The sequence below is a fragment of the Quercus robur genome, chromosome 7 (genome assembly GCF_932294415.1).
Source record: "Quercus robur chromosome 7, dhQueRobu3.1, whole genome shotgun sequence".
Classification (NCBI taxonomy): Eukaryota; Viridiplantae; Streptophyta; class Magnoliopsida; order Fagales; family Fagaceae; genus Quercus; species Quercus robur.
In genome coordinates, this window is record NC_065540.1 from 22,837,234 (window position 1) to 22,849,995 (window position 12,762).

General features: G+C 33.5%; 1 protein-coding gene and 1 non-coding gene across 2 annotated transcripts; both read left to right on the forward strand.

Annotated features, from left to right (window-relative positions):
- The first annotated feature begins 1,127 nt into the window (after positions 1 to 1,127).
- On the forward strand, positions 1,128 to 1,200 carry TRNAA-UGC (transfer RNA alanine (anticodon UGC)). Its single transcript has one exon. It is a non-coding gene; the product is annotated as a tRNA-Ala (tRNA).
- A 207-nt stretch (positions 1,201 to 1,407) lies between these two features.
- LOC126692801 (homogentisate solanesyltransferase, chloroplastic) lies at positions 1,408 to 6,928 on the forward strand. Its single transcript, XM_050388569.1, has 10 exons — positions 1,408 to 1,709; positions 2,124 to 2,245; positions 2,339 to 2,485; positions 2,641 to 2,866; positions 3,561 to 3,634; positions 4,450 to 4,542; positions 4,829 to 4,946; positions 5,075 to 5,137; positions 5,683 to 5,715; positions 6,638 to 6,928. The coding sequence occupies exons 1-10, from the start codon at positions 1,479 to 1,481 to the stop codon at positions 6,710 to 6,712; spliced, it is 1,182 nt and encodes a 393-aa protein (XP_050244526.1). The 5' UTR covers positions 1,408 to 1,478; the 3' UTR covers positions 6,713 to 6,928.
- The last annotated feature ends 5,834 nt before the right edge of the window (positions 6,929 to 12,762 follow it).

Below are 12,762 nucleotides of genomic sequence, written 5' to 3' on the forward strand. Positions count from 1 at the left end.
GTGGGGGCTTTATTTTTTATTTTATTATTTTTTTTTTCTTGTTGTGGACTGGTGGTGGTGGTGCTGCTGGTGGTGTTGTGGCTGTGGAAAAAGATTGGAGATTTGTTTTTTTTTTTTTTAATTTTTAAATTTTTTTTATTTATTTCTGCTGTGGACCGGTGGTGGTGGTGGTGGTTGTGGATTTGTGGGTTCAATTTGGGTTGAGTTTTTTTTTTTTTTTTTTCCTTGCTGTGGACTGGTGGCCGGTGGTGGTGGAGGTGGTGGTGGTGGTTGTGGATTTGTGGGTTCGATTTGGGTTGGTGTTTTTTTTTTTTCCTTCTTTCCTGCTATGGACTTGTGGCCGGTGGTGGTGGTGGAGGATGTTTGTGCTGTGGTGGTGGTGGTGATATATTATTTTATTGTAGTAGAAATATTATTATTTTATTGTAGTAGAAATATTATTTTATTGTGATGAATATATTATTTTATTGTGTTGAAAGCTAAAATAAATCTACTGCTACAGCATGTGTGTAAGTAAAATAGATAAAGTAACTTTTGGTGGAGCTAAATTGCTAAAAATTTAGCTCCACTACTGTGGATGATCTAATAATGTAAACCTAAATGCTAATTCTATGTAACAATATTAAATTCTACAATATTTATTGTACATATTCGACCAAAAAAAAAATATTAATTCTTTATTGTGCACAACAATATTAAATTTCAAATCAGTTTAATGGGCAATCACATGTGAAAGCATTTTTTTCTCACAAAAAAAAAAAAAAAAAAGTGAAAACATTTTAATTCTACATTGTATACGAAATTTATTTATAAATTAGAACCAATTTGTATTTTCATTTTCCATTATTTTATACAGTACAATAATTAGAACATAATCCTGGAACTTCAAGGCTTAAATGAAAATAATGTTAATTTATGTGAATATATATATATATATATATATTTTACCTACATCAAAACTTGGTTAATGGAGCCAATCCTATACTTTTTTATCCATCAATGTCTTAATCCTCCCCTACGTTGGACCCTCTCTGTTTTTTCGCTCATCTAATACCGTTCTCTGACCTAATCTTTTTTGCTAAATTAAAAGTAGTGATTAATTATAATGTATACATAATAAAACAAAAGGGGATGTAGCTCACATGGTAGAGCGCTCGCTTTGCATGCGAGAGGTACGGGGTTCGATACCCCGCATCTCCACCTTCTTTTCTTTCTTTCTCTTTTTCCTCTTTTCTATGTTTGTTAACTTTGTCTGTGTCCTTTTTGAGTCTGTTGACCTTTTACCGCCTAGTTCTACTAGACTTTCTAGTTGGTGTTAAGTCGTGTAAAAAAACGAACGGTGTGAAAGTGAAACCAATTTAAAGCTCTATAGCCTGCTAAAAAGACTGACCCCACTTCTCGACTTGGACTAGTACTTGCCTCACTTCTTCACTTCTTCACTCTTCTCATTCCCAATCCCTCTCCTTCTCTCTCTTTGCATGGAGCTCTCACTCTCTCCTTCGTCTTCACTTCGAATTCACTGCTTAAACACACAGTTTAAGACACCCTTTCCCTTTCATCATAAAAAGATACCCACTAAGCCCACAATTACTACCAAATCTCACCACTCTCTCTTAAGATTAAGATTTCCTTCACTTTCCCTTTACACTCACACTACTTCCTCAATCCCTGCTTCAACCACACTACACACAAGGCGCAATTCCATCCGGGTACGTTTCATTTTCTTGAACTACTTTGAGTTTTTTGTCAAAATAAAAATAGGGAGTAATTGGAAAGGAAACATATTCAAAAATTGTTTCTTTGGGTCTGTTTAATTTCTTTAAATTCATGTGTTTTATACAAATATCATCACTTTTGCACTTTGCCCAGTTCATTTTTACTCTAGATAAAGGAAAATGAGCAGTTCAGGCAGGATAGTACTAGACAGTAATACAATAAGGATATGATTTTTGGTGTATAAAAAATGATAATTTGATTCGACAATGTCATCTATTCAATTTTAGAACTTGATTCGGTTTAATTTAATACATTAATTATATTATAGTTGGGTTCTTTGTGGTTACTGAGACCAAAGACTATATAATCTCTATGAGTGGCATTAATGTGAAGTGGGATATTACCAGGCCTGCACTCAGGTAGGAGCAGCTGGATCTGAGCCAGTACTGAATAAATTTTCGGATTTTAAAGATGCGTGCTGGAGATTTCTTAGACCACATACCATTCGGGGAACAACTCTAGGGTCCATGTAAGTGATTACCAAAAGATGACATTTTTTAATGAGGGTTTGCTCATCTTTTGCTCAATCCAATCCATGCCTTAATCTTTAATATGTTTGCAGTGCTTTGGTGGCAAGAGCGTTGGTTGAGAACTCGCATTTGATAAAGTGGACTCTACTATTTAAGGCATTCTCTGGTCTTTTTGCTTTACTATGTGGGAATGGCTATATAGTTGGAATTAATCAGATCTACGATGTTCAAATCGACAAGTAAGTAGTGAACATGTACATGGACTTTTCTGTTACTAGTATATTGCATGTTGAAAACAATTTATATAACTGGATTCTCCCTAGTTTGTTAAACTGTTTGTGGAAGTATGCATGTTAAATTTTATGACCTTAGCCTCTTTCTGTTTCATTTGCAGGGTAAACAAACCTTATTTACCTATAGCAGCAGGGGATCTTTCAGTTCAATCTGCTTGGTTTTTGGTGATATTTTTTGCAGTGACTGGCCTATTGATTGTTGGGTTGAACTTCGGCCCATTCATCTCCTCTCTTTACTGTCTTGGTCTTTTTCTTGGCACCATCTATTCAGTTCCTCCATTTAGGATGAAGAGATTTCCAGTTGCAGCATTTCTTATAATTGCCACGGTATGGCTTGTTTTCTCCCCTGCTAACAATTTTGGCTATTGAAGACCACACAAGATTAGATAACTTGATATCTGTTTAGGCTGAGGCACAAACTTTGAAAAACATGATTGGTGTGTAAGATTTAGTCATCCTCAATTTCACTGATTGATGATGAAGGAGAAAAGGGTTGTTAGATTACATTTTAAAGTCATCAATATTTAACTTATTTCCGAGAAAGAAAAGGACAACTTTTTGTAATAGAAATGCAAAATGGCTCATTTTAAGCCGTGGCCAGTGAAGTTGAAAAGGGTTATCAATTCATATTCTAAGATGACATTGTCCTCACTAAGTTCAGAGGAAGTAAGAAGACCCTACCAAAAAAGAAAAGTAGCTACACACACATGCACGTACATACATTTGTACCCACACTCATATTATTTAGTTATATATTTGTAATGAAGTAGTAAAACTTAGAGCCATGTACCTAAAAAAAAAAAAAAAAAACTCAGAGCCAAGAAGAATAAGTTCAATGGGTTCAAGTCTGAGAAGGAAAAAATTGTTTGTCAGGTTTCCAGGTGGGAAACATGGTGATGGAGGTTGTTGTTGCATACAATTGATGATGTTATTTTGCTTGCGTTAGCACAATAATTTACAATTAGCTTGCCAGATGAATCTCTAAACAGACCGTGGAATTAACCAAAAAATAACTTTGCAGGTACGGGGTTTTCTTCTTAATTTTGGTGTATATTATGCCACTAGAGCAGCCCTTGGACTTACATTTGAGTGGAGGTGGGTTACCATTTATTATATATCCATCATAACCTAATTGAGTAATATGAAACTGTAGCTCACATGTTTCACCCAGGGTTCAAAGAAATGGGCATTATGGGCTTCCTGAATCACCAGCCCAGGACCTTTTAAGTTGATGCCTTCATTGTAACTTATAACAAGAAACAAATAACTTAAAGGTAGAATTAGGTTTGGCATTACGTACTTCACTATATAGAGGGCTTCAGAAAGATACCCCTATCTATCTGGTCTGACTCCAGTCCTCGGAAGATCTAGAACCACTCTGGCTATCATAGTTGGTTCCACTCCATAATTAAATACTCATAATATATGCTTGGTAAGGACTAGTTCAAGATACCCACCCGCTCAGATATTGACCTCTGACAGTTACCAAAATAAAAGATAAATGAGTTCTTTGCATTGTACTCCTAGTTCTTGTCTAAAGGTAAAAGTTCTTCTGTATGACTTGTTGGCCTTCATTTTTCCAACCTGGGATCTGGTATTTAGTGAGTTGGCCTGATTCATTCTATTTTTATTTTCATTGCTTAAAATTTCAATCAGTGCCTAACTTGAGTCATGAGTTAGAGTTAGAGTTTTTATGCCTTGGAACCTTTCCGAAAAAATGAACTCCACCAGATCAGAAGTAACAGACCATCCTGATTTTTGTGTAAAGGATGAGCTATATAGGTTAATGCAGCACTTATTTTGTATTTTGTATTTTTTTTTTTTTTTTTTTTGAAATTTGGACCTATATATGATATTTCAGCTTCATGTACACATCTTCAAAATTTTGAGACGTCAATTTCCATCTGCAGCTCACCTGTGGCTTTCATCACTAGTTTTGTGACAATGTTTGCCCTGGTCATTGCCATAACAAAAGATCTTCCAGATGTAGAGGGTGATCGCAAGTAAGTTCCAGGCTTCTGTTTTTTAATTTACTTTTCTCTTTGAGCTGCTGATATCTCATTTACCTCTATTTTTTTTTCTCATACGAATTGTATGTATTGGATTTCTGATTTCTAGAAGCATTAATTTTGCAATTTGCTGTCTCATTTCTTGAAACTTTGTCTCACATGTTAAAATCCAAAGTCCAAACCCAACCCTGCTGTTTCTTTTCCCCTCATGAAGTCAGTCATCCCTTGTTTAATTAATCAACGTTGATCTAATACCAATCTAATTTAATCATTATTACAGGTATCAGATATCAACCTTTGCAACGAAGCTTGGAGTCAGAAACATTGCGTTCCTTGGTTCTGGGCTTTTGCTATTAAATTATGTTGCTTCTGTATTGGCAGCAATTTACATGCCTCAGGTGAACATGTTTCTGTTGAAGTTATCCTGTTTGTTTTTACACGTTTCTTTATGCATATATGTATTCATTCTTGATATTCTTCAGCAAAGATGAGCCCAAACTGAAGTCCTTCAATTACATGTTTACAGGCTTTCAACCGTAGCTTAATGATTCCTGCTCATGTAATCTTGGCGTTGATCTTAATCTTCCAGGTTTGTTTCTTGGGATTTATAACTCGTCTGATTACCACAATAACCAGTATGTCATTTCTGTGAATATTTATGCGTTGAACACTTTTTCATTGAAGGACCATGATATTTGCTTTTCCTCTTGATATTGAATTTCTTGTTTACCCAATGTTTTGATTGGGAGGAGATTCTAGTATATTCCAGCCACCCTTCCCATCTTCTCTCCTCTCCCTCCATTCCAAACATACCATAGTAAAATAATGCAGGAACTTGCATAAATGTTTTGAAAGGAATCTGGTTATGGCATAAATGATTCTTTAAAAAGTTTCCCAATGACTAATTTTTGGTGTTATATCATATTGAACTGTCCTAGCCAATTTATAGTGGTTGCCATCAGATCGATGCACGTATCTCATTGTACCCTTCATCTCTTGGACTAAGATTTTGATCAAGCCCAATACCTTCCAACCCTGACACACATACACACACGTAAACACACATTTGCTTTAATGCAGATATTTTAAATTTTAAAAGCTCGGACTTACAATTTCTTTTGTGTGTAATAACAGGCATGGGTATTAGAACAAGCAAATTACACTAAGGTAATTCCTGGCTTGATGTTGCATGAACTTATGGTAGCAAGTTTTCATCAATTTCATTACTTTAGCTGGAGGTTTCCTTGAATACATATTTTCATCTCTAACTACCCAAAAAAGAAAAGGTTATTATAAATGATCTACTTGTGGTTAGGAGTAATTACAAATGAACTCCTTTTCTTTTAAAAACTGTCATTGAATTTCTCTGTGGTTTGAAGTATAACGAAATTATCATTAGTTCCACCTCAATTGACAGGTTCTCCACATGACACACTGAGATCACATGAAACACAAAATTTAGCCCTCAACTGGCGCCCTCTGAAATAGGCAGGAACATAATCCAAGAACATAATTGTTTTTCTATCTGTTAGATGAAGCTTTAAGCCACACTGAGAGTTAATTAAAAGCTAAAATTTTCATTTCAAGTGACCTGTGTCACATGGGAGAATGCATCAATTAGAAAGGAAATATGTTTCCTTTTACTCCAAGAGTCAGGTAATTTGCAATTATCCAAGCTATAAGGAGATAATTTGTAATTTGCCCTTAGTTGCTCGTAGGAGTTTGATTAATAGTGAGGGCTGTTGTACAATATATTCTGCATGTGCAACTAATTTGAGTGAAGTTCTCCTACGTCATTAAAAAAATAAAAATAAAAAAAAGAAGAAGAAGAAAGGCAAAATGGAGTGATCATGTCTCCATGATGCATGCATACCTCTAATTGGCAGACGTTGTAACAAAACTAGTTACACTTTGTTTGAGAGGCATATAACCAATTTCAGCTTTTTAAAAACATCCAAACAAGATGGAGGAAAACCATTCTCCTTTACTTTCTTCCCCATTACTCTCTTCTCCCGCCAAACTTCCAAACATAGCATAAAAGGTCAATTCTGTTTTAGCACGTGATCTTAAGTTTGATTTCATTGTGCAGGAAGCAATTGCTGGGTTCTATCGATTTATATGGAATCTCTTCTATGCTGAGTACATTATATTTCCTTTCATCTAGCAAATTAATCTTTATTTTTCCTGATCTCTTATTAGAAAGAGAGAGAGCTTTTGTAAATAACAGAGAATGCTTTCAGATATTGGTATATTGTTGTATGCATTATATGATAAAAATTTTCCTGCATTAAATTGTGTTGCTTGGCAAGCAAAAGTAACATGTCGTACTTGACATAATGATATAATAATACTTCTACGCTGAGAATAATTGCTGGATTAATGCTAGTGGGTTTTCTGGTTTTAGTCTATTGCTGTAACACTACCCTTGTGAGAAATTAACAAGCGTTACCCCCACTTGCCAATGTGAGAAATTAGCTCATCGACAACAATAACAGCAACGAAGCCTTGCCTTAGCCCCCAAATGCTCACAAAACCAAAAATTAAAAAGAAGTCTGTCGAGTGTAAAATGAGAACATTGTTCATGTTATGTTGTGGGAATTGCCCAAATTGGCACTTAAAGCAAAATTGAGCGGTAACATAAAAGTAATTGAAGTAGTGTTAATTGAAAGACTCTGTGTTACGTAGGTAACTTGAAGGTGGAGGGTGTCACATCCTTGTTGCCTTTCTTTTATGAATAAAGATACTTACACACTTCTTATTATAAATTCATCTTAAACTGTAATGTGATAAGGGATTTCACAATTTTGTTGTTTTACACTCTGTTTGGGAGGAGGAAATAGAATGAAATGAAAAGAATTTTTTTTAGAATGTTCCTTGCATGTCCTTGTTTGAGAGTTCTAACTATAGGCATTTTAAGCCCCCAAATATTAGCAAATAAATAAAAATTAATTTTTTTATCAAATTAAAATTAGGGGAAAAATATTCTACGTGGCTCCTGAAATATGCTATGAGTCCTAACTCCATGTTTTCTATATGTGAGAGCTTTAGAGTGTTAATTTCATTATTTATCTCCCACACACAAGTTCAAAAATACTCTCTCTTAAACAAAGCAAAACAAAATCCAAAATATCAAACAAAAATCAAACAAAGCAAATTAACAAAAATCAAGTGCAAACCTTGTTTACTTGTACACATTGTTGAAAATTTTGTCACTCAAGCATAAAAATGTTGTTGAGGTCTAAAAAAGGGTCATAATAAAATAAGCCCAAAACAGAAGAACAAGTCAAGCCCAAAAGGAAAAATTCAGGCTAAGCCCAAAGCAATAGATATGGAAGACCCATGGGGGAATAAAAGAAAGGCCCAGGGGATCCTGAAGCCCAGAAAAGAAAGAAGCATCCAAAAAAGAGACCACGGCAAAGTATAAAGAAGCAAGGATCCTCAGGAACAATCAATAAGCATGGATCCCTTCAGGCACAAAGAAAAAGGAAGATTGGGACAGATCGATAGGAAGAAGACAGAAGAAGAAAACAAGAAATAAAAGCAAAAAACGCGAGCGACCTCTCATGGCACAGACAGAAAAGGTCTCGGGGAACCAGGACAGGGAAGAAGAATGGTAACAAACGACTTTCAAAAATGGCAGAACAGGATTCCGCCCAAATAGGAAAGAAAGGGAAAAGAGGAAGACGCCAGAAATGGGGATGCCGAGAAAGGCATACCTCAGCACGTCCCGAAGAGAATGGCTAACCAGAAACTTTCGAAAGAATCAGAACCAAGAGAAGGAAAGAATGAGAGAAAACGGAAAAGGGACTTACCGAGACGATGGGGACAGGACATGCTCTGTTTGCAAAAGAACAAAATAGGGGAACCAACGGTTCCCCGGGAAGCCCAGAAAACTCCATTATAAAAGGAGGGGATGGGTTGTGAAGAAGGCAGCGAGAAAAAAAGAAAGAAACACAAGAAAGAAGAAATATCAGAAAAATCTATGCAGAAAGAAAAATACTAAGGGAAAAAAAAATACTGCTTCCCGATATCCTGTAAAGGCCACTATTGCACATACTCGGATTCAACGAGAATCAAACTTTGCAAGTTTTGAAGGCTGAAATAGCCATTCAAGACTGCAATTTTTGAGCTTGATTGGACCTTGTATCACGTCCTAGTGAGCTTTCTGTAATCAAACAGATAATTTATTAATGAAACACTGCTTCATAATTCCCAGGATCCCCACAGCACTATTTTTTTTTATCGTCTTGCTAATCCTGTTCTCTTTCCTTCTGAACTTACGTTGTTGATTTTTGGCACTCTTTGATATCCTTGTTTGTCATTTTTCTGTATATTGTCAGGAGTATTCTCTGCATTCACTTGATTCTTAAACAGCTCGTTAGCTGCGGTGAGTCAAGGCCCGGTCCACAAAATCCTTCATTTTCATTCAGGCCCGGGATCCTTGGGCCTGAGTATCCCGAAAAAAGCACTCTCACAAATGTCATTTTTCTAAGCTATATATGTTTGTAGCTGCGAGACTCATTCTTCTCCGTTCAAATTGTTGCCTTCAAGTTTGGCTCTTAAACTCTTTCAAAATTGTGTTTTAATTCATTAGTTTGGTATGTGATTCCAAATAACAATTTTCAGTATTTAAACACTGAAAACTATGATTTTTTTTAAAAATAACACGTTTGGTTGGAGTGTTTTTTTAGGAGTGTTTGAATTACGTTGCTCATTTTAGGGTGTTTAAACACTGAATTTGGAAAAAACCTCTTATCAGTTTTTAGATTTTAAATAATGTTACTTAATGACACTTTTGTAGATATTTTGAAAAACATGGGCCCACTTAATTAGAAAATACATAAAAGTTTCAATTTTCAATTCCAACTAGGGGCCTACTTGTCAGCTTTAAAAAAAAACACACACATACAAAATACAAAATTATGTTTTTTTACACACTAAAACATGTTATTTGAAATATGTTACCAAACACATTTTTTGCTTTATGAATACTGTAAATTCGTGTTTTCATAATACTTTTTAAATCACAATTTTTACATCATTTTAAATAACGATATTGAAAATCTCCAACCAAATGGGCGTTAAAATCCTTAAGTCATTGCTTTATCATCTTCTCAAAATTCTTTATCTGTGTAAAATTGGGGCGTGGACACTGTTCGCCATAATATGCCATTCAACCTTTTAATAATTATTATTTAATGTGAAATATTTGGATTTCATTCTATTAACATTAATATATTAAAGAAAATCTCAATTACAACAAATCAAGAATGGAAAGCCTATAGAACATTATATATATATATAAAATTGGTTTTGTGGCTTGTCCAGTGTACTTTCTTTGTTTTTTTTTTTTAATAAAATATCTGCACACTAGTTGTTAACAAAAAAAGGCATGCGAAAAAGATTACAACAAATAACTGCATAACTAATTACTTAGTAAATAATTAGTTGTGGTTTTTCTTTGTGATAAGACTCTTTTTTCTCTCCCTTTTGTGTGTGTTTTTGTTTCTCAAAAAAAAAAAAAAAAAAAAAAAAGAATGGGTAATTGTCCCACATTACTTAAGAGAGTGTGTTGTGTGTAATTAATATAACTTGCCCCACCCTCCCTTAAAATTTACCATGGCTTTTGAGTGGAGTTGTGGTGTGCTTTTGTGTTAGAACTTCTTTCCATTTCCCTTGTGTGTATGTGTTTGTTTCTCAAAAAAAAAAAAAAAAAAAAAAAATTACTTAGTAAAAAAATTTAGAATAAAGATTTATTTAGAGATATCAATATATAATATAATTAATTTTTTTAGTACTCTTAACCCAATCAATGGTGTTTTTTTCAGTTGTATTATATTGTTTAATCCAATTCATTGAGTAATGTAGTGAATCCGTTTTTATTTATACAAATTAAGACTACAAGATACTTTTCTTGTTAATTAAGACTATTATTACTCTATGCAGAATTTTTTTTATTCTACCTAATTTTATCCATAGAATTTCTTTTGGCTATAAATATTTTTTAATAATAAATGTGTAGAAAAAATAATATACATCTGCATATGAAACACTTAAAGAGTAAAAAAATGAAGAATTTAAAAATTAATCCAGTTTCAAAAAAGTTTACTAGATAAATTTGTTACTAGAAAGAAACACAATATAACAAAAAAATTGAGGTGAAAATCTCGTAAATGATCAAGAAATTCATCTAAAAGATTTACAAGAAAATTTAATTAGATGAAAATCTCACAAGAATAAGAAATTCATCAAAAAAAATATAAAATAATTAAAAGTTTAAAAAGACATTTTACAAATAGAAGAAAATTACCCAATGTCAATACAAAATTATATAAAAAAGGTTAGATTCTATTCCAAATGCATGTATAGATTATATAATTTTACCAACATCACCTAAAACAGTTTCTTTTGCGAAATAAGTTTTTAAAATTACAATTGATAAAATTATATTTATTAAGATCAACTATGTCATAAAAAAGATTAAGTGCGTTAGTTATATTACTAATTCAAAACTAAACTTTAGTTTAAAAAAAAAAGGCAAAAATTTGACTAGTAATTTTGCATTAAAAAAGGGGAATAAAGTTTAAATAAAAAAATATTGTTTGAGTAATATTTAAATATATGAACAACCTCAATTTAGTTTTTGTATTAGGCTCCCAAATGTATCGAGCTGCCCTTACATGTATGCAACAAACAACTATGTCATAAAAAAGATTAAATGTGTTAGTTATATTACCAATTCAAAACTAAACTTTAGTTTTAAAAAAAAAGGCAAAAATTTGACTAGTAATTTTGCATTAAAAAAGGGGAATAAAGTTTAAATAAAAAAATATTGTTTGAGTAATATTTAAATATATGAACAACCTCAATTTAGTTTTTGTACTAGGCTCCCAAATGTATCGAGCTGCCCTTACATGTATGCAGCAAGCAACTATGTCATAAAAAAGATTAAGTGCGTTAGTTATATTACCAATTCAAAACTAAACTTTAGTTTAAAAAAAAAAGGCAAAAATTTGACTAGTAATTTTGCATTAAAAAAGGGGAATAAAGTTTAAATAAAAAAATATTGTTTGAGTAATATTTAAATATATGAACAACCTCAATTTAGTTTTTGTATTAGGCTTCCAAATGTATCGAGCTGCCCTTACATGTATGCAACAAGTTTTTGCCTATTATATTTTTATATATATATATATATATATCATATATTTGGGTTGGATATATTAGACATATTAACCCAATAGCATAGACTTAAGTCCATGCTATCAGGCTAATAATATGTCTAATATATCTCTAACAAATACTAACGAGTAGTGTACAGAAGAGAGTGCAAGTGAAGAGCTGTAGTTTACCTTCCTCACGCACACATGGCCATTCTTCACATGAAAAGAATTTGTGGCTTCTTCTCTCAATCTCATGGAGGGATTCTCATTGGGTGTGTCAAATTTATCCACTCATTGTGTTTTTCCCTTTAAATATATATATGCTAATGATTCTAGAGAGTTTGGTAAATTCCATTATCCACTTTCGTTATGTGGATCTTTGTTCAAAATTTTGACAACATTTCCACCATAATCTACAAGAATTGTGGAAAACAGTGGCATAGAAAAGAATGCAAACGAATCCCTATAATAAAATCCATTATGGATTGTGGTTTCATCCATATTTGTATTAGCCCATATATGAGTGTTCTCTTAAGTTGTTTGAGCCAGTGTTACTTGCTCCCGATCGAGCAAGGGAGCTTCTGGCTGCAGTTGTCTCTTTACACAGAAAATGGATTAGGAACCTTTGAGCTGAAGTGAGACAAGCTTCGGGACGATGCATTAGCGCTTCTTGATTTCGGGGGAAATTTGGCTTGCTCTAGAACCAGGACCTGAGGCTCAGGAGGATAGTCTCTCATGCAACCAATTCGTGGCCCTGCATCAGTTTTCCATTTAATGGATAATTGTTTAGCCAACTGATATGACTTTTGTTATAAGAGTCCCATACGGTTTAAGTACAAGCTTAAAAATGTGTACATAGGCTCTTGTATGCACTCAAAAATTCGAATCCTATCCATTTTACTATGACATGGAGGTAGAACATTTACCTTATTGAAATCTGCTTCATCTTCATCACCTGGGCTTTTCTGTTGCATAGAAAGAGTGTAGTACATTAGTAAATCAAAATCTGAAATCAACTTAGGCAAACAAAGTCCCTGAGTGCAATGACAAA